We start from the raw sequence: 23,164 nt of genomic DNA, 5'->3' as shown, positions 1-23,164 counted from the left end.
CTCAAAAACTACAGCACCTCAGCAAGTAATATTTTCAGGGAAGTTTTCTACCATCATTATCTTCAAACTGTGTAAGTTTAATGTAAATCTGTGGACATTGTGTTTTTTGACCTACAAAAAGTACATAGACCCTTTAAAAATGTACCTGTAAGAAGTACTGCTTCAGAATGCAACAGTTCAAAGTTGACTTCCAGTATGTACTGAGGCAGTTGGAGTTTATCACCGTGTTTATCACCGTGTGTGTCACCGCTCCCGTCACCATCTTCGGCGGCACTGTTGCTGCCCGGACGAGAACTAGACTTTTTCATGTCTCTTGACCCTAGAAAATAAAAGCAAAGAATGAGTTGAATAATTAATTCCTCAGTGATATATATTGGGGTTATCCTAATTTATAAATTGTGTGCAAACTTCATCATTGGCTCCTCACACACTCAGTCTCCAATACAAAAAAATGGAAAATTCAATAACGGGTGAAGAAGAAGTCTAAAAGTGTGCACAACATTAAGGTAAATACAGTCAACCCTCGATCCTTATAAAGAGACCTGTTATAAAGAGGTTCTATTTATAAAGAGTACATTCTGAAGTCCAGAATCTCATTTTCTATTCCTTGTTTCTTTGTTGTGCCACCTCTCATAACAACCGTCCTGTTTTAAAGAGCTAACTTGGCCAGCCCAAGCAATCTTCACAGGTGTGCACATCAAGCTTACACAGTGGAAAACTTTCCCTGGTATGCAAAATCTGTTTTTGCCTGAAATGCTTTAACTTTTGAGAATTGAGTTAAACCATAGAGCAAGGAAGACTTGCTCTATGCTTAAACAATCAGTGCTGATCTGGCGAGTCCAAAACCTGATGATTGAAAAAAGTTAAGTCTTTTTTTCAAAACTACCAATTGCGCTTTTAGTCTTTTCATCTCAGTGATGGCAACTTTGCCTCTATCAAGAAAATTGGTGCAAGAAGAAATTCATGAAATCATTAAAAATTGTGCTAAATCACATGTTTGGTACTTATTGTTGTATTGCAAAATTAAAAAGAACCAAAAAAAGACAAAACCACTTGTTAATTTAGAAAACACCAACCAAAATCACATTGATTTTTGTCACATGTTTGGACGAAGTTCCAACTGAAATTCTACTTACACAAGAGCACTCTGAGTTTCCTTCCACCATAACAAATAAACCAGGTTCCTACAAGTAACCAATCAGTGTTACATGTATACACACAGCAACTCATGCTGAGAATCAGACTATAAATTATTGAACAAAATTTAACAAACACGTCATCTCTCTCGAAGCTTGAGAGTGATTGAGTGACTGACAGGGTTTCTGGCAGCAACATTTGTTGTAGGCACTGTTAATGACTGTCAGAATTGTGATTGAGATCAAAATAACAATTAATGGACCGTTGTGTGAGGCATAAACCGGGAGCTATTAATCTAATGGCAAGCTTCTTGGTTTTTGTGGTTGGGGCGGGATCCTGTTGTTTTTTCCTCATCGATGATAATTTGGAAGTTTGTTACTATAGAGATATAAAGCAAACAAAGTTGACTGATAAACAGCTATTGTAAAAGATGTTGCCAACGAGGCTTGATCGGTTGAAATGGTTAAATACAACCACTTGTTAATTCAGAAAACACCAACCAGCCTTTAAAAAAAATCACATTGATTTTTGTCACATGTTCGGACAAAGTTCCAACTGAAATTCTACTTACACAGGAGCACTCTGAGTTTCCTTCCACCATAACAAATAAACCAGGTTCCTACAAGTAACCAATCAATGGTACATGTATACACACAGAAACTCATGCTGAGAATCGGACTATAAATTATTGAACAAAATTTAACAAACACGTCATCTCTCTCGAAGCTTGAGAGTGATTGAGTGACTGACAGGGTTTCTGGCAGCAACATTTGTTGTAGGCACTGTTAATGACTGTCAGAATTGTGATTGAGATCAAAATAACAATTAATGGACCGTTGTGTGAGGCATAAATCGGGAGCTATTAATCTAATGGCAAGCTTCTTGGTTTTTGTGGTTGGGGCGGGATCCTGTTGTTTTTTCCTCATCGATGATAATTTGGAAGTTTGTTACTATAGAGATATAAAGCAAACAAAGTTGACTGATAAACAGCTATTGTAAAAGATGTTGCCAACGAGGCTTGATCGGTTGAAATGGTTAAATACAACCTTTTTTTGTATACTTAAAACATTCCTGACAGTCTAGACCCAAACTTTTGCTGCTCATCTTTGCTGAGCAGGAAAACTTTAAAGCAAAATGGTTTATGAATTTTGATTTGTTTTCATCAGAATCCAGCAGCATGTGGTTACCTGAGACTCAAACCCTTTGTAATCTCGTAACAGTGGAATGTTGGGTTCTTTAAATATTTTGTTTCCCAGGTATAACTAGGCGTCAATCAAAATTGATATAAAAAACAAGATTTAATTCTGAAGGATCGGCATAGTTCTAAATAGGGGTCAATTTCACAAAGAACATAGGACTACATAGTCCTAACTTAGGACTAGTCCTAGGAGATACTAAAAACTGAAGGCTAGTCCAAGAAAAGATTAGTCCTAACTCTTTGTGAAATCCACAACTAGTCTTTTTTTATGTCCATCACTCTGCAATAACTTGGTTCATGAATGCAAGAAAGAAATTCTACTCACATTTACACGTGAGTCCAGGAATGTTTAACTTTAACATTTTTAGAAAAACTTCCAGAGTCACAACCATTTGAATTCCATCAGAACTTCAGAATGTCTTATTATTAATCTCAATCAATCCGTACAGTCAAAACAACAAGAACTCCAGTGTTCGAGCGATGATTTTCCCAAAGGACTAAATTGTGTTTCCACAGACACACAGAATGAAGAGACATTCCTTGATGATGTAGTCAAGTTGATGCGACATTGTCAGAAATACCCAAATAAGGCTCCGGGAAGCACTTTCTAGCGATGGAATGGAGTCCCAGAGAAGTACAATTTCCAGAGGTGATGTTTTTTAAGATCGTACAGCGAGGTTAGATGATCATGTGGAATGTACTTCAGTTACATGATTCTTGTATTTCAGGTGTTAAATGTAGGGTTCCGAGAGTACTTTAATTCCTGTAAGTTACTCTTGACTCCTCTTTGAACTGACTACCTCTTATCAGTCCTCAACTTCATAAGATGATCCAACAAGTGACATTAAAAACAGACACAACAAATTCCGTAAAGTATCTCGTCCATAAAATGCTATTACTGCAAACCAAATTCAAGGGCCTGCAGTTTCCACCCTACAGTCCTTCTCGAAGGCTAAATAACATCACCACAGGTAGACTGATGTTAACAAAATCAGTCAAGTGGAACGAACTGCTATTCCTGTCAGGTTTCCTCCTGGACTCCAATAAATATCACTGTTGCTTCATCCAATGGTAATCATTCGACCTCACTTCAAGAGCAACAGATAATTTTTTTTTTCTTCAGATCAGAGTTTCGCAATTTTGGGATGAAGTGCCTCATTCGATCATTTTCCTCAACTTTAAGAGCCTCCAGTATCTCTTATTTGACTCTACTTACTCCCGTATTTCTCATATATATTTTACTGTTGCTTTGTCCGACTGATTGTAAATGTTTTTCCTAAATTCAAGAGCAAATGATAATTTTTTCTTCTTCAGAGTTTTGACACTTCCTGGATCAAGTGCCTCGTTGGATCAGTTAGCCTCCAGTATCTCTTATTTGACTCTAAATGCAAACTCTCTCATTAAAATCACAAGCTGTGGGATGCTATAATGAGTCATTGAATAGCTGCAGAATATCCACAGAATAACTACAGAATAGCCTCAACAGAGTTTCACCAAATTGCTCTCTGCTCCAAGTTCAAACACGTCAAAACCTAATCGCCTATATTTCCATAAGTGTTCGAATCCACAGACAAACAATGATGGTTTTCCACGAGGACAAGGAGTTAGCCTGTATAGTAAATCCACTCTGACTTTCACCGATTTGGAATAATTTGAATGAGACAATAAAAATACAATCCTTTTGATGCAAGTTGTCGTGTGTACATAACCCATGCAGATATCAAGGCTTGAACTGTTTATGTAAGCTCACCGTCGTTTGAACTGAAATAACAATGAGTGATGTCACCCATTGTGGAATTTTGTTAGCAGCGGGGAAAGCTTACCTTGAAATGTGCTAAAAATCGAAGATGATATAAATAGATGACTCCGAGAATGGAATGTACTCATTTTTTCTATCAGTTTTTCCTCTCTCGATAATGGGAACCGTTTTTGGGGGAAAGCAGTTACATCAACAAATCCCACTGAAATGATCATTGTTGTTTGGGTTGACTTCATGGTTGGGGATAAGTGGTTTTCATTTATGAGGCACATTACAATGTTTTGTCATGAGTATGGATTTACACAAACTAACCATTTCCTACCACAGAGGGCAGTATCACTTATTCACTGCCAGATTTTTATACACCAGTTAAAACCAACGGAGTTGAAACCAACAGTTTATTTCAGAACCACCCCAACTCATTAGAGATAGCCATTACATGGTGTTACCGCAAACCTTTCTATATCGGATTTCCACCATGCAAAATTTGAAATCCTACTTACACCAGTTAAACTTTACATGTTTTGTCACATGAGTTAACACAAACTGACAATTTGTTACCACAGAGGGCAGTATCACTTATTCTCGGCCAGAATTAGACACACTTTTAAGTGAAATTTCACTTTTAACAACTCAGAAGGTTTGTTCTGTTATAATATTCCCTTGAGGTAGGAACCTCTTAGACTTTGTAGGAGCATCTTTGGAGGTAAAAATCCTCAACAAAGATAAGAAACTTCTCCATCTCTGAGTCAAGAGGTGTGCAGTTGCATGGGGTGACGTCACATGGAATGATGACATCACATGAACCAATGACAACAACCAGGCAGGATGCCCCATCTTCACAAACCAATTCTGTGCCACTAGTGCCACTACAAGTATATACTGCCCTCTTGTGGTTGTGATGAAACTAAAAGTGCAAAGTACTGATTGAAATATAGGTTTTATAGTTTTGCAGGCCTGATTGATACTTCACGGAGGCATCAAAGGTGACTGCCTCGATGCCCCCTGGTCATTGCCTTGGTGCCCTTTAAATGCTCAAGTAGAAATTTACAATTTCCTCGTGCCTTTACCAAGGAGAAAATTGCCTTGGTGCCCTTTCCCTTTTCAACAATGGACCATACAGGCCTTACCTTTGAACCAACAGCAGATTTGTGAGGTCGAAAATGAAGTATTGCCGCAAATAACTTACATAAAATAAAAGCTACAGTGAAAACTTCAGATTTCTAAAAGTCATTTCACAAGGGAAAAAAATGTTGATGCAGTGGCACTGGCACTTTTGAAATTGAGTTCACATTAGTCCCATCATGAAATTATTTGAATCTTTTGCTTAACAAAATTCTCTCCACACTACTATTTTACATTGTTGGTAAAATTGGAAAAAAGTATATATTGCTCCTAAAAACTTAACTCTTAGCCTCTAACTTGCACCCAAAAAAAAAAAGAAAAAACAATTGTGGAGTCTGGCGCCATCATTGCAGGAAATGGACCGTAGTCCAGTCACCGGGAAAGAGTTTATTGTGGCTGGCAATTGTCTATAATTGTCTATTGACTGTTTAACTCATAATAGCTGAAGTTAACCTCTGATTCAGTCAGATGGGTTCTCAATGTTGCATGACCATGATGCCTTGAACAGATAACAAAAACTGACCGGATATATGAATAATCTTTTCATTCTTGGTGTAAGATCTTAAGTGCACTAGATTTGTATTACTAAGGGAATCAATGTGTGGTGAAGAGGTTTTCAACTAGTGGTTTAAACCCAATGAGGCCTGGTTCTTGATAATTTTACCGAGATGAAGTTGAGGTAAATTATCAAGAACCAGGCCTAGGCGGGTCCGGGTTTAAACCACTAGTTGAAAACCGATTCAACACACTATGATTCCCATTCATAAATACCTTTTTGGTTAAAAGGCTTAATAAAGTAAGACACTCTGTAAAACTTATCCGTTTCCGAATGCTTGAGCTCTGTATGTTTCCACCTCCATGGTATGTTCAGTTCAGCATGCGCGTATTTCCTTTCACACACAGCCCGGCCAAATCACCGACAGCGCCTGCATCACCCGTAACAAAGACGTCTTGCATCAAGACTAGCGCGGACAACCGGTTATAAACACTGGTCATTATTAACGGTTTAAACACCCCCACGTGACACGCTCTCCACCAATAGGAATAGCGAAACTGCCTGAGGTATTTATGAATATGATTTTAGCCTTCGAGAAAGACTCTGCTAGGGTCGAAACGTCAGGCCTTTAACTATCTTTTGCATTTATACCATCCGCAATTTTGTTGTTTGCAACAGCTTCTTCTATTTCCCACTATGATTCTACCCTATATTCAGAAAAACTGGTAAGCAGATGACATTGCTTACCACATTAATTTGCTGAGCAAAAGTAGCAAGGAACTAGTCATAAACAGTCTAGTTTATAAGGTCTGCTTCAAACTTCACGCATACTTCACGCGTACCCTGAATGTTTGTGACATGCTTCACTTTGCATTTGTATGAAGTACTAACAGGGCGAATGTCTGGAAGCCCATTTCTGCTAAGCAATGCTAAGCAAAAGTTTTGTGCTTAGCATTTTCTTTACTAGTTTTATGGAATTTTCCCACAGTATCAATGGGTGTTAAAAAATCCCTACTATCAATCAACTGTATGAGTCTACAGCCCAATCGTGACAACGGAACAACTGTTAATTTTAAACCAAACTACATCTAAATTACCTTTATTTTTCTTTCCTCCACCACCTTGCTGACCCGCTCCTCTATTACTTCCTGATCGTGTGAACCTTTGAACTTTTGACCTCCTCCCCGATAACCTCCTCTCCATAACCGGAGGCTGCACAATATCTCTCCAGTCCTCTCTCTGGAGCCCGAGCTCCCCGGCAATCACAAAGTTACTCAAAGGTTTGGGACGGACCGCGCTATTGCCCGCAGAACTAAGGTCCATTGCACTGGAGAGGGCCGACGGCAGAGGTTTCTCGGCACATGGGATGTCCCGTGTTACATCCCGCAGCCAGTTCCTGGTGAAGACATCCCTGAAGGTGGAGGCGGGTATAGGTATCTCCCCTAGTTCCCCGTCGGGGGTCAGATACTGTAAGGTCAGTGTGACAGTGCTGGAGCTGTTGTTGTTAGTCTTGATCGAAGATTGCTTGATGTTGCCACTGGCTCGGTTGTTGTTAATCTTGACGGACGGTGGTGATGGGGGCTTGATGTAGAGGTAGTAGTCACCCTCATGAAGGTACTTGCGTTCCACTTCACATAGATGCACTACCACGTTTCCATGGAAACACAATGGCCAGCCATCATCCCTTGGTTTATGTTTTAGTTGTAACTGCAAAGAGAGAGACAGAATCAGATGTCAAACCCTTAGTATCATGTTGATGACCGATGTGGGGGAAGGGGTAGGAAGATGCAGTGAGAGTAAGATAAATAACACAGGGATAAAACTCAATTATGTGAACTCAAGATATCTTGACCTATGCTAACCATATTGAACCAAAAATACAATGCAATAAAATAAAATATATTATAAAATCAAAATTGTAAATAATATAGGCTTAGAAATTTACATACATAACTGCAATGTACAAAACAAATGTCGTCAGGAGGGCTACTAGAGCATGGAGAACAGCAGAAATATTAATATCACGAAACAGTGCTTTGTGAAAACACCTGTGAAAACACCAAGAGAGGGGCATCCCCGTAAAATTTCATCTTGACAATCCTCCATAAATCACACCACACAAGATAAAAGGCCCTCTCCTGTTCAAATCGGTGAGAGGGAGCTGGCAAGCTCATCCCTCGTAGAAGACAGAATTAAAACTCTACTATGTGAGCAATGCTGTCTGATGGGGTTTGGTCACAGTAGAAACCCCTGAGGAGTGTCTGTCATTTATGGTTTAAGGCTTGTGCACATGTAATTCAATTCAATTCAACAGTTATTTTGCACTACACACAAAAGGTGAATTAAATAGTGGAGTCTGAATCAAAATGTTTGGCTTGGCGTACAGGTGGATATGGCAGACAGGTTGCTAGTCATTTACAACAACAATCTCTACTGCAGGTACCTATTTAAGCCCGGTTCATACGTCCTGCAAATGTGAATGCAATACGATTTTTGAAGTCACAAATTTGCAAGGAATAGTTCCATTTGATTGACTTGTGGTGGGTTCCTACAAAACATTTGCTGCAAAAACAACCCTGTGACATTAAAATTTGTATCGCATTTGCAGAAAGTCGCACCAGGGTCTACACCTCGATGAGGAAAAGCAATTAATTTCAAAGCGTCTTGTCAGAGAACACAACTGTCATTCAAACCCACATGCTTTTGAATCAGAAAATCAGACTTGTTATAAAGTCTCTCCCCCCACCCCAACTCTTCAGGCTCAGAACGAGATAGCTCTTTGGAAGTTCCTGGTGCACTTCACAAACAGAGTTTCCCCAAGTGAACTACATCAGTAGAGGGTAGAAATCATATCAATTGCTCCAGTGAAGCTTATATCACACTAAAGCTTCAAAGAACCAAAAGCTGGCTCAACATTGTTACTTCATGGGACAATCAAACCCATTCATGGATGGCAAGTACATAAAAGTGCCACTGACTCGCAGTCAACTTTTCAACTTTATGGGAACATCTGGTGGCGCACTGGCACTCCTAAAGTTATGATAAGGAAAAATCAATTGCTCAGACTCAAATTCACATATATTCAGGCATGATATTTGTTTTTGGAAATAATAAATAATAATAATAAAATTGATTTATACTGCGCCAATTCCAGGCAAAGCTGTTCAAAGGCGTATGACAATGAACGATACAATATTAAACCATTAAACCATCTAGGAATAATAAATAAAATAAAAAAAGGCGGGAACTTTTTATCAAGTTCAAGGGCTGACCTGCTACACATGAGGTAGGGTCTGATAGACTTTTCAGGCTTTATTTTAAAATGAACATTTTTTCTTTCTTTTTCTTTTAAAAAAAAAAAATTAGCAAACATACTTTTTAAAGTAGGATTAAAAATATTCCTATATATTTTGCATAAGTAACATGGACCCATTTCTGTTCGAAATTGCAGAGACTTTGACCAAAATCTTCATGACAAAAATGTTATTATAAAAATAGGTCGAATAGTTATGTGAGAGCAGGGTCTTTCGTTAGTCTAAACTTTGACAGATTGGACAGGGTTCTACCCAGGATTGTTCTTTAAAGGCAGTGGACACTATTGGTAAAAATACTTATTAGCATAAAACCTTACTTGGTAACAAGTAATAGGGAGAGGTTGTTAGTATACAATATTGTGAGAAACAGCTCCCTCTGAAGTAACATAGATTTTGAGAAAGAAGTAATTTTCAACAAATTTGATTTTGAGATCTCAGAATTAGATTTTGAGGTCTCAAAATCAAGCATCTGAAAGCACACAACTTCGTGTGACAAGGGAGTTTTTTCTTTCATAGTTATCTCGCAACTTTGACCACCAATTGAGATCAAGTTACAGGATATACCTTGCTTTAAAAAAGAAAGTCAATTTTTTAAAGTTTTATACATGGTAAAGTAGACTACTACACTTTGGCCCAATGCCATAGTTATATTGTCATGAGTTGCTATATCATTAAGGTTTGAGGCAAGAAAATGTATAGAATTTGAAAGTAATGACAAACATCCAAGTACATTTATGAGCATATAAGGCTTCCCGAGGGAAAAACTTGTAATAATCATGGATAATTTTCAAAAAGTTGTTTGGGTACAATACCGCTGGTAAAAACCACCAATATGATATGTTTATATTTCATTTCTGACTCTGCATTTCTGTAACGCAATCTTCTGTGCCGTGTTATCAAAGCTGCCGCACCGTTCCAACCCAATTAACCCCTGAGAAAGAGGGTGAGTTATGTATGTTCGGGCACATACTTGTTGACACTTTTTGGAGTAGGCCCAGGGGTGGATTTCACAAAGAGTTAGGACTAGTCCTAACTTAGGACTAGTCCTAGGAGATATACAAATTGCATGGATAGTCCTAAGTTAGGACGAGTAACTGGTCCTAACTCGAGATAAGACTAGTCCTAACTCTTTGTGAAATCCACCCCTGGAATCCAAGCTGAAATTGGGACAAATCCAAACTTTCAACTAAAGGAAATCATCTGAACAAAATTGTCTCAGTGTTCAGGAAGTGGTTGCTTTTTACTTTTTGTTTGATTTTTTTTTAATATCCTGTTTTGAAGTCATCATAAAAATAAATATCATTTATGCCAGTTTCATTTAATGTCATCCACCTTGACTGTCCACACTTAAGCCTTAATGGTGGCATCGCTGTCATTCATCTTTATCAAGGCAAGGGCCAACAACTGGCATACAGATTTTGGAATTTTATTAGGCGCTCTACAACCCGAACTACAAGTATCTAGCCCTATGCTGGCACTCTCCCTATTTTGTCAATATTTTTGCGTGGAGACACGTCAGTCAGAAGACTTTCCCTTGCAACTGCTATAAGCCAGACACAAAGTTTGTTCCAACAAAACATGGGAAGTGGCAACAGAGGAATCACCTTTTAATAAGTGGATGCAACTTTTGACTTTTTACAACAGCACCATCAGAAGCAGCCAGCCACCTCTCTCATACATCGGAATCAACACCGCTAGCCTTCAACGCACTCTTGTTGTGAAAATGATCCGCTTGGATGACTTCAACTCTTTCATGGATCTCCTAATTCCATCAATCATAACTCAAAATCCCTCGGCCTTTTCCCAAACTGATTTTGGTCGCTCGGGTAGACACTCATAACACTAATCAAGTCTCCAATTATCAAAGGGGAAAGAATAGCATTAAAGGAGAAATTTACACCTCAACAAATGGAAAATGTGATCCTCACATAAAGTATGTTTAATAAGGAATCAATCAGTGTTCAAAACATTTCCAGTTAAGGGTAAGGCTACCACATGGGCAGCACTCCCTCTCAAAGTGTAACACTCTCCCCTGGCAGTGTAACACTCTCCCCTGGAAGTGTAACACTCTCCCCTCCAAAATGAGCATTTTTCTCAGTCAGTATTTTTGATTCTGAGTTGACAAGTGTAAAATCAGTTCAAAGGGCAGCCTGATGATTCCACAAAATGGTCACAGATTGGATTTTGTCAACATATAGGAAAAATTGTCAAGATACCAGAAAAGACGCACTGTATGAAAGTTTCGGCTGATTATCTTCTCGCTAACAACATAAATATTGCTTAGTTTACATTTGATACCCTTGTTTGTTGTTGTTACCAATATTGGAATGAAGTCTATAATAATAACAAATGGTAAAATCCATTCAAATTCAGCGAGATGACACTAAGTACAAACTGCATCCCTAGCTGCAGCATTCAGGATTAGACAGGATTCATATTCAAATGTTTTGGGGAGAAAACTACCAAAACCATACAAGAGAATCCTTTCAACAAACAAGGGAATCTCAAAATAGTTTATATTATCAATAGCTGCAGCGCTTCTCACCAAGTAAGTTTTTACAGTCATTAATTTTTCAAGTACCAATTCATGACCCTATTTTTAAAAGCATAATCAATTGTGTCATTGTAGTTTTATCAGTCTTTTGTTTACTGTTGTAGTATAATAGGGTGTTTTATTCAGTCTTCCCGGTGCATGTTTTTTGTTGTTTTTTTTGTTCAATGCATATACAACAAAAGTCCCACTTTTTGGATTGTGCCTACTCTCTAATATTTTCGGTAAGATGTTAAACAATTTATGTGTAGTGGAAATTATTGTTAAACTCAAATGCAACAGCGCATGAAAGCAGTAACACTTAAGGAAGTGCATTAAAAAAATCTTTCTGAAATGAAAATAAGAAAGGAAACAGATGATGTCAAAAAAGGAGAATAAATTCATACATTCTTAAAAGAATAATTAAAAAGTTGTATTTGAATTACACAAACATAATAACTTGTGTTGTTCACCAGCAAGCATGTAACAATTTTCTTTAAATAAAACAAGCAACATGCAGAAAATCTCTCCTTGAGTTTGATCCCAAAGGTTCAAAGAATTTTTTTAACAAAATTACATATTGTTTTCCTCTTTTTTAAAAGCTATATACAGACACTTTAAGTTTGACTGTATATGAACATTGTATTGATTCTCACTGACAGCCACAAGCAAGAAATTGAAACCCCTACAGAGCACAATGAAACTGGCTGGGTAGCATTGAGTCAAACTACAAAAAGGTCAAATACATTTACACAATAGGGGGGGGGGTGCTATCACAAACTCAAAGTACAGTTAACCTGCTAAATACAAATTTACTTTGGAGCAGAGTCGGCTTTTTGAGTGTTGAAACTACAGGAAGTTCAAAACCACATCAAAGTTCGGATTCTTTGCGATAACTTTAACAGGGGGTATTTTCCTTTTGATAGAACACACACAGCATTGACTTTGCCTGGATGTAATTTACAACCGCAACAATTCACAGTTCGTAAAATTTGATGGGCTTAGGGCCACATTTATGGTGAAAGAACAATTGCATAAGCTTACCACAACTCTTTTCCCGTTGATGTTTTTACTTGTTGTGGGTACTTTGTTACGCCGAAATTCACTGTAGGAATTTGTTAAGTTCTTTAGTTCTTTCATTTTGTGGATAGATGTAGAAGCTGTCCTTGGGTAGCTTCGGCATAATCTGGTCGTTCTGAGAAAACTTCAGAAAACAGTGGTTTCCAGAGTTGAAGAGGGGTGGTTCGATTCAAACCATGTCATGGATGAAAACAGTTAAACCAAACGCAATGAAACCTACTTTATTTAACTATATTTACCCTTGTAAACAACTTGTACATCAGGCCCGTCAGTCTGTCCTTAATATGGCGAGACAGCTTTTCTTAAATGAAAAAGCGCCCTGATGACTAAATTTAAAATTTCTTCTTTGAAACATTTGCAGCATAGGCAAATTCCTACTGCATCATGCCTGCAGTAGTACCATCCCAGGCCTGCTAGTTGTTCTTGTAAGGGCAAGGCAGTTTTTCTATTGTTAAAGGGCAACCCTAGGAGGGAAATGAACATACACTAGATAAATTCAAGGGGCACTGAGGCAAGGCCTGATACCTCACGGAGGCAACGAAGGCGATTGCCTCCGTGTCCCCTGGTCACTTCCTTGATGCCCTTGAAATGATCCAAAAAATACCAATTTGAAATTTCATCATAGGGTGCCCTTTACCAAGAAGAAAATGCCTTGGTGCCCTTGCCCTTTCAAAAACGAAGCATACAGGTCTATACATGGGCCAGTTGCCTTCAATTGCAAGCCTGAGTAACTACAAGTTTCTTTTACCCTCGGACTCATTTGCTTTTCTTGCCTGGTGGTGTCATGCTCAATTTTCTCTCGGCAAGTGAATCAGCAGATAAATTGGCATTTTACACCATTTTAACGTGAGGTTCAGATTAGCGACTTGTAATTCTTTGTCCACTTTTATAAGAACTGTTTCTATTGGAAAATAGGTGCATCACCATCCCCTCTTTACTGAGTTGGGTTGAAAACGTATGGAAGTAACAGCATGCGGGGACAACGCCAAATCGAACAAAATTAAAAACCCATCAAATCATGGAGCAGGAGTTTCCGGACTTAATTCCTTTGAAGCTCTTAGGATGTACATCTTATGGGAAAAGTAAATGTTTGCAAAACCAATTCATTCAAACTTGATTGATAAACCAAGATAAAACTACTTCTACAGTCTACAGTACTGAAACGTTGCACTATTGAGGGTCATAAGATGAGCATTGTAAAACCTACTGTGTTAGAAAACCAGATGTGAATAATTTACAGCGATTCAGAAAAGGCAATTGAGATCATATTTCTTTACCACATGAGGGCGCTTTGAACTAATTTAAATGACAGATTCTCTTGCATATCACAAATTACAATCTCGAGAATATCTGTCTTGAAAAACCTCTCTCTATTTAGGCAAGGTATTTGGCATGTACTAAAGCACTTTTCAAATGTTTGTTATAAAATACATATTGTTTTAGGTTGTTTTACTTTTCCAATTTTTATATTCATTTATTTATTATATCTGTCTTGAAAAACCTCTCTCTATTTAGCCAAGGTAGTTGGCATGTACTAAAGCACTTTTCAAATGTTTGTTATAAAATACATATTGTTTTAGGTTGTTTTACTTTTCCAATTTTTATATTCATTTATTTGTTTATTTTTATATTTTGGGGAGCAATTTTTATATTCATTTATTTATTTATTTTTATATCTTGGGGAGCAAGGAAGAGGTGCACAAAAAATTGAAAATGGTTTACCAATAAAAAGCACCTGTTACTCAAAACCAAGTAATACTTTGGTGAAACTTACAATTTTTTATGTCCAAACTGAAAATGAAAGGGGCAGTTAATGTCAATGTCCATGAATTGAACTCTTCTCAAACAGTTGTATAAGCAGTAGTGGATTACTTTCTTCAATTGACTAAAATCTGTAACTCTGCATGAATATTATATATCTGCCCAAAGTTCACTGAAACAAGGAAGCCATGATCACAGGGGGCAATTATTGCAGTGGTGGGACTATCTTTGTCCAAAACTTTTTCCACGGGTTTGACTGATTGCACTCTGGTGCCAACCACAAGCCAAGCTAGGCAGGTATCAAGTGCCAAACTTGTGACATCAACATGTAAAATATTGTGGGGTCGATGCGGTTTTTCAACCTCATACAATGAGGCTTAAGAAAGTGTGGATGGCTTTCTACTATGGGGTTGATGTGTTTTTCGACCTTGTACAGCGACAGTTGGGAAGTGTGGATATATTTGATGCTGGCGAGCTGGGCATATAGTTGATTACAATTAGTAAAATTGTCTACCCTCTGCAAAAATATGAGTTCCGAACCAGTGGCACCAATTGTAAACTTTATGAAACTTTTGTCTGGTAAAGTGTTACAGCTAAGCAAGCCTTTTCTGTACTTCTGTGCTTTTGTTTATGCTTTTTCTGTACTTCTGTGCTTTTGTTTATGCTTACACCGTACACGGACTTTATCGATTTGGACCAAGATGGCATTAAATGATACTGCAATATAACAAGCCTTGTATCCTAGATCTACAAAGTGTGTAAATTTAAAGGCATTGTAGAGGATTGGTAGAGCTAATCAGAAAGCTTTCATACTAAACATTAAACAATTATGTCTTTTATTCATGGTACCAATCCTGTATGATACTTTCAAACATCCCTCTAGTTTAACCACGAACCACCACCACAATTGCCACCCTGAAGAGGTTTCTGTTTCCCTGCTCAATATTTTCAGACCTACTGACGACATTAACCAGCGTTAACGGCTAAAAATACACCACAACATAAAATTCTTCACACCATATCATTTTCCATACCAGGATAAACATGGAGTTAAAATGCCTGGAGGTGCAGATGCCTAATCAAAAGTTACCGGACCAACAAAACTCTTTACAAAGTTGTCCCGTTATATATTTCTTTCTGTTAAGTCTGATGTTTTGACATGACTTCAGAGTTGGACACATGTTTTGAATGCATATCCGCACATTCATCTATTCTTGGTGTTTACTTATGATTGCCAGATGTTTTTAAAGGGGTGTTCTGAACCTTATAGATGAAGGATACAAAACTTAAATTAAAAAAATGGTTCATACTTCCTGCGAATGTGAATGCACAGCAAACTTTGAGGTCACATGGCTGTTTTCGCAGCAAATGTTTCGCAGGAGTTGAACTGTACTGTTGCAAATTATTCACTGCGAATTTATGATGTCAAAATTCATATTGCATTTTGCCTTCGCAGGAAGTATGAACCAGGCTTTATTGTTTTTGTTTACTGTCTTACTGCTTCCCCGAGTCTCAAGGAAAAAAATCCACAGGCTACTCGGATTGGATTCGAACCAATGACCCCCCCCCCAATGCCATTTTGAATCCTGTAATTAGCAGCAAGTATTGCAACACTTTATTTAATGCAATTATTACATCGATAAGCTACTGAACTTCACAGTTCCTTCTACATACGCCTCTCTTAATATTTATGCATGAGGTACGTCACAACGCTTACCCAAAACGAGGCGATGGGAGCAGCCACTGCAAGTGGTGGCTAAGTGCGCCTATAGCCTCATTTTGGGTAAGAATGATGACGTCATGCATAAGTATTAAGAGAGGCGTATTGCATTATTGACAGATTGCTGAAAATTCATTCCTTGATGGTCTCTATTTTTATCCATCTAAACATCGTTAGGGTCATCTTAGATTTATCTTGGACTCCGGGATGCAGGGCAGGAATGTTATTTGCAACTGGGAGTGTAAGCAATCTCCTGCTGCACACTTAATACTCATGGAATGTCCATTTTGACCACTTGTAAAAAGGTCACCACCTGTGATGTTATGACGAATCTTAGTATTAATGTGGGGGTTTTATAATAAAGTGCGCCCTCACTGATTTATCTTCAGCCGTGTTCCCATTTGACTTTTCTTGGTTAAAATATGGTGACTTTCTGTAGAATGACAAAGTTAGATCCAATGAGGATACATAGTAAACTGCCCTGCCTGTTAACTTACCACGGCCGTGATGTAAAACTAACAGGCCGAAGGAGACTTTCGCGCAGCCATGGTAACTAACATGGCGGCTAAAAAGTGCAGTGGAAACAGCTCAGCGCTGTTAACCTATACAAACGTTGCGGAATATAAGTCCAGGTGGGAATGCACGCAAGAATACAACCAGCGCCAGTCGCGGTAACTTTCAGCGTGGCAGCAGAAGAAAAAGCCCAATTGGAACACGGTTCTTAAGAGGGCAAGACCATTTTCATTTGCAAAGGGCATTTTCAATGAAAGCTCTTCAAAACTCTTGAAAGGGCATCAAGGCCAAAAGCAGGGCAACAGAGGCCATTTGGGATTTCCGCGTTATTCCATGCCTGCTTGCTTCCACTAATCAGCTGAACAACTATTTGTATTCTTAAAAAATTAATACAGAGATAAATAAATATATAAAAAACTACACCAAGATTATGTTTTCCATTCATTGTCAAATACCAAACAAATACACTCAATTAATGAGTCAGTTTACAAAATGTCAAAGTAAATACCACATATTCTTCTGTAAACACAACAGCCAAAAGAGTTGTTATCACTGTGTATGAAGATGTTAAATAGCTTTCCAATTAAAATGACTGAGCTACCCTCTCATAGTGAGCGCAGTGCAGATAGAACAAAATGCAAACCTATGAATCAGAATGCTTAAAGTCAAATAAAGTACAAACTCACCTTTGCTGCTCCTATAAACTCACCCCATAAGCTTTTATGGAGTTGAGTGTCAATTTGTTTTTATGTGGGCGACGTGTAAGGAACACCAAACTTCCACTTTAATCAGCATCACTATACACATTTATTTGAAAGCCCACACAGACCCAGTGAGCAGTTGGAGTACAACTTCTTAGGGTCTCGCTAATAAATCCAATTTCCAGTTCATATGTCCTGACCTTGCTTTCTGTGGCAAGGGCTAACTGGACCACATCCTGGGAAGCTGCCCACTCACTCAGTGTCCATTCCATGGAAACTAAAAGTGGAAGAATACTGTCAACCACTGTCACCATTTTGGTCAGGCACCCTGACCCTGACACAATCATAATAATAAGGTACTTTGTCATATGACAAAGGGCCAGACTACCAATTCCCCCAAGCCTCAATATGACTACATTGAGTATGTATATAAAAACGGGGCAACAGCAACTGCAGATATTGCAAGGTTTGTTAAAAGGAAATCCACATCACACGTCTTCACAAAGATCACCCACAAGAGAAAACATCAAAATATAAATAAATATCTATATATCCAATAATAATAATAATAAACCACAGCATTTATAAGGCGCACTTTACTGAAAAAGAGAAACATTCAAGTCTAACACACCACACATTAGTGTACGATATTCCAATAACACCTACAAGGAAACAATGTTCCATAACAAATTGAAAAAAAATAACACACAAATTATAAATTATCATCCCCAAATATAAAGAAAATTCATTAAACATTCACAAGCAGCAAAACTGTACACTAACTTGAAGGTCACGCCTACGTGAACAACAAGAAGTTCCATCCAAAACCCAACCACCAATAACCCAAATATTGATCCCAACATAGCTGCCAAGTCTAACACAACACACATTATATTGTAAGCTATTCCAGTAAATAAACAAAATACAACACTCACCACTAACCCACAGCCACTATCCAGATTTGTACAGCGGCAAACACAAAATATAGTCCAAGTGTTGTGCAATAAAGAGGTCCGTAGATAAAGCAACTTCAGTTAAATACAATCTTCCAGAGCGACAGACACTAGAAACACTGCATCCATAGAGAAAGAACGCTACATCTATCTCCTGGATTCTTTTTTTTTCATTTGAGGGGTATATAACCCTACGGCCTCTGTGGCTAGCCTTGCGCAAAAGGCGAGTGAATGGTATTCAAATCACGCAATCATATTACTATTATTTGGTTACCAGAGGGTGACTGGTGGGTTACTACACAGCACAGAGGGTTGGTAATACGTCATTATACACATGTGTGCTTATTCTTGAGGCCTCGATCAGTTGGATACAAAGGACCAACTGCTGATTTTGGAAATATGGGGGAAGGGAACTTTTTGAATGGATAAAGGGCACTTTAAAGGGACGTGTTTTGAAAATATTGACACCTTCATGACAACTTCATCAAGTGGTTGAGTGGATTTATTTATATTTGCATGTTCCTTTTTCATATTATTCAAGATGAAAACGCAAGTTTAAGAACGCTCTTTCAAAATATATTTGAAGATGAATAAGAATACAATTTCTAGAAATCTAACTGATCATCCTCTTCACTCGAGAATTTCTTAAACCCCCACCCCCCCCCCCAAATGTGTTTCCCTTTTATCAAGGCTCAGAGTGTGAGAATGTCACCTCAGGTATGTTGCGCTGGGAAAAAGACATCCCTGTAATGATTTCCTCCTTGAACTGTCCACCATTTGCATCTTGAGATCATAAACGTTCTGTGCAAAAATCCGGGAGAGCATTAGAACAACATTCAACATGATAGAGCAAATGACGATTTCTTCCCTTTTCCCCCCTGGAAATAACATTTTTTGAGAACCAACAACATGGACATTTGTTTCCATCAGGGAGATTTTCAGTTGTTCGTCCGAAAGATAGGGATATTAAATGTTGGTGCTATCCATCCAGTGACACTGTATCTGTTGACTTGTAGTAATTTGGAGGGATTATTTATGATAACACAATTCCAAATATAATATGCGCTGGACAATTTCCACTTGTGTTAGGTTAACTGGGTGGTGGGGAAATAGTTCAACTAAATAAGTATGAACTTTTGCAACCATTTTCGTCGGTGGTGAACAGGTTTTCTAGCAATAACTAGTTTTCGGACGTCTTGTTTGCTTCCTTTTCAGGGGACTTTCTGCAGGATCAGAGAAAGAGCTGGCAGCTCTGGAATGCGATATACTGCAACCATGGACTCCAGAGCTATCAAAAGGCTCCATCCCTGCTGTAACCAACATGAACTGCCTTGTCTGACCTCCAATTTGTGGGTCCATAGGAAAGGCAGCCCAGGTACCAACCCTCATAATGAGACTCCATAATGAGTTAAGTGACACCTTATCAAAGGTGCCAAAAACACCCTGGTCTGTCAGTAATAGCATACGCACCCTTAGGCCAAGGACCTCCGTGGACCCATTCCACTTCAGAACCAGAGATCACTACCTGTTGACTTCATAACACCAACCACCAACTTGACTTTTCCCTCCAATTTTAAAGATACTTTTGAAGTTTGGTTTTAACTTTAAATGGAAGGTATGTTTGGTTATCTTTCTTAAAGCCATTGGACACTTTCGGTAAACAGTATTGTCCAAGTCCCACACTTAGTGTATCACAATTTATATATATAATAAAGGCTTAATTGGTCATCGGAGTAGGGAGAAAATAACGGAAAACCCCACTCTTGTTTCCGCATGTTTCGCTGTGTCATGACATGTGTTTACTATAAATCCGTAATTCTCGTTGTCGAGAATTGATAATTGTTTTAATGTTTTCTCAAAAAGTAAAGCATTTCATGGAACAATATTTCAAGAGAAGTCTTTCATCATTACCTTCTGTAAACCCTGTAAATTATTTGTAAATCTGTGAACTTTTTTGTTTTTGTCTGTACCGAAAGTGTATAATGGCTTTAAAATTAATGGCAGTCAAAACTTTTGGTTATAAAACTAAATCAGCTTTCGATAGTAAAGCATTTTGAGAAACTTCCACCAGCAGAAAATTTGCTTAAAATCGGTTAACATCAGGGCCCAATTTCATGGCTCTGCTTGCCGCCGAATTCTGCGCTTACGAACACGATTCCCTGCTTACGTGCAAGCGCCAAATTTTTGCGCTAGCCTTGTAAGCGTAGAATGCCTAGTAACGTGGAGTACGCATGTGCAGAAGCAAAAGTTAACCGCTAACCTGTGAAATAGGCTTGCCGTAAGCACAGAATTCCCTGCTTCCGTAAGTGCCGATTCTGTGCTTACTGTAAGCAGAGCCATGAAATTGGGCCCTGATCATGCAAGGACCAATTTCATGGCGCATGGTGTTTTGGCTGATAGTGATACTTCTGGTAAGCAAAATTATTTTTGCTTAGCTACTTTTGTGCTTATTAAGAAGATCTATGAATTTGGGCCCTGGATGTTATTGAATACTCACTTTGTCCACACCTACTTCATCTTTAACCATATATAGTTATAATATTCTGACCGAGTATTCACAAACTTTTTTCAGTTAAACACCGATCAGTTGGCACAGTGTGCCTGATATCTAACAGCATGGGTCTTCCATACAAACCCTACAAACACGTAGCTCAAAGGGCCAAAGAAAACAAATGCAGCGGTGACCGAGTCACAGAGGGAAAAAAGTCCACTACAGTGGTCCAGTCACAAAAGCTGAGGCAAACGCTTTATGATAATGATTGTAAATTGGCGATAATCTTGTAGGATATAAGGCCTTCATTGTGTGATGGGTTTTGGGCACAGATCGTCAAGGTCTGTTATATTCATAAAAATCAGGCATTGGGCGGGATGAATATAATGCTGTCCTAGTTTGAAGAAGCATTAAAGGTAGGATCTTAAAATTGATTTTTGTCAACGTAATGCTGATTTAAAGGGAGGGTATACCTTTGATAATTACTTTAATTTATGACCATAAAAACTTACATGGATAGCTGTTAATATTACAACACTGCTAAAAACACTGTTAGAAACGCCCCCCCCCCCCCCCACCTTTGATGTAAGGGGTTTTGGCTTAGAATTTTGAATTAGTACTTGATAAATTGAGACCAGAATGGCACAATAGTCAGATCCCTTTTGCTAAACTAAAAAGCAGTGTCTACTATTGCCATGGCACAAGTGGAACTTTACGAATATGGAGGCATGATAAAGGTGATCTGAACAAGACTCACTAAGTCCACCAAAGACCTGATCAGCTTCCAGGCATTCACACCATTGGAATTGTCTTGTACAGTAAAAATAGGCAACCATTACATTTGATGTCAATAAGAAACAATGCTTAAAAAATGGTTGTCATTCCTACATTCGTGATCAACAAAAGGTATCACATCTGACAGGTAAAAGTCTGAGAAAAAAATGTAAAGCTGTACAATTTAGAAACTTCTGACTGGCTATGCCAAACAATATTTTGACAAAATAGGGAGACCACCAACAGTACAGCTAGCTACCTCAGTTGGTGTAGCACCAGCCGTCGATTTCACAAAACTCTTCCTAACTTAAGACTAATCCTAGGACTTAGGACGAGTCCCACCCACGTACTGAAGCATGTGGACCTTTAGATTAATCCTAAGACGAGTTACTCGTCCTAACTCGCGAAAGACGAGTCCTAACTCTTTGTGAAATCGACCCCAGAAAGTTAATCCAGAGGTCCTTGGTTCAAATCTCACTTCTGTCAATCACTCTTCGTTCAACCATCAACAATTTAAAATGAAACGCCAAGGGGTTTATGGTTTGTGACATTTCAATAATAGACCAAAATTTTACACAAGGATTTTTGAATTTTGTCTATAATAAATCATACCAGAATAATGTTTGGCAAACGCTGGTTGCATGTCTGCCCTTGGGCAGGGGCAGTGAGTCATCACATGGTGAAATCAATCATTCGGGGTAAAAACAAAATCACAATTGTCTGTTGTACGATTATGACAGTTGGTTGTGGCATTGATGAAAAAAGAAGTGATCATCCATGGTTAAACACTTTACTCACTTAGAGGAAAATATATTGCAAAGAATAAACAAGTTGTTTCTCCGGAGCTATTTTTTGTATATATTTATATTTATTTTTAGACTTTGAAAAGGACTCTGCTGGCTCGAAGTTGCCAGGCCATTAACAATTTTTTTGCGTTTATACCAAACCATAAATAGCTTTTACACATTCCTCCACAAAGCTGTTTCTTTGGATGACTCCTCATGTCAAGTTTGACTCTACCACAGTTCATTCCGACACAACCGAACAGCTCCGTATAAGTATATCTGTTGAATGAATGCACGTCGTCGACAGTGTTTGCAAAATGTAAGAAAAGAACATAGAAAATGATTCATTTTCTATGTTCTTTTCTAACATTTTGCAAACTCTCAGAAATGTGGACATGAGAACCAACGTTAAAATGAAAAGGCACAACTAAAAATATATGTTTTGTATTAAGACGTTAATATTTTGACGAGAAGTATCTGGGTAAGAATAGGCATACGACGAGGACTATCAATTTAGCAAGGACTATCAATTTAACAGTCTCGCAAGTTAAGAACTTCATAATATAAGCTGTGGTTTAGAGTTGCTGATCATTCTGTGCATTTATTTACCAAAACAAAAATGGAAATCTCACAGAAGTAACCTTGACTTCTCAATGGCCTCCAAACCCACCCCAACCCTTCTGAAGACTCCATTGAAAAGTACAGTGATTGGTAGACCCTGAAGTCCACTTCTCACAGCGTGAAGTCAATGTCCCTAAAGTAGAAGTTACCTACAATTGAAACATGACTGACCCTCTGTATTTAACTACCAGCTGCAATCGTTAAGT

At 38.2% G+C, this 23,164-nt stretch overlaps 1 protein-coding gene across 9 annotated transcripts in view; it reads right to left on the bottom strand.

The window, feature by feature from the left end:
• LOC139934666 (puratrophin-1-like) overlaps positions 1-23,164 on the bottom strand; it is a 112,455-nt gene that overhangs the window by 53,368 nt on the left and 35,923 nt on the right. For 7 of the 9 annotated variants that reach the window (XM_071929001.1, XM_071929005.1, XM_071929006.1 and 4 more), the window contains exons 3-4: positions 6,813-7,422; positions 146-319 (exon numbers count right to left, since the gene is read on the bottom strand). In XM_071929001.1, the coding sequence (XP_071785102.1) occupies positions 146-319; positions 6,813-7,422 (784 nt within the window). Of the gene's footprint in view, positions 1-145; positions 320-1,136; positions 1,460-1,708; positions 1,915-6,812; positions 7,423-23,164 lie in introns of those variants that run through there. The other 2 variants (XM_071929008.1, XM_071929007.1) reach the window with 2 other exon arrangements.

This window comes from Asterias amurensis, chromosome 3 (assembly GCF_032118995.1).
Source record: "Asterias amurensis chromosome 3, ASM3211899v1".
Lineage (NCBI taxonomy): Eukaryota > Metazoa > Echinodermata > Asteroidea > Forcipulatida > Asteriidae > Asterias > Asterias amurensis.
The sequence above is the reverse complement of the archived record's forward strand: the minus strand, read 5'-3'. Positions and strand labels throughout refer to the sequence as shown.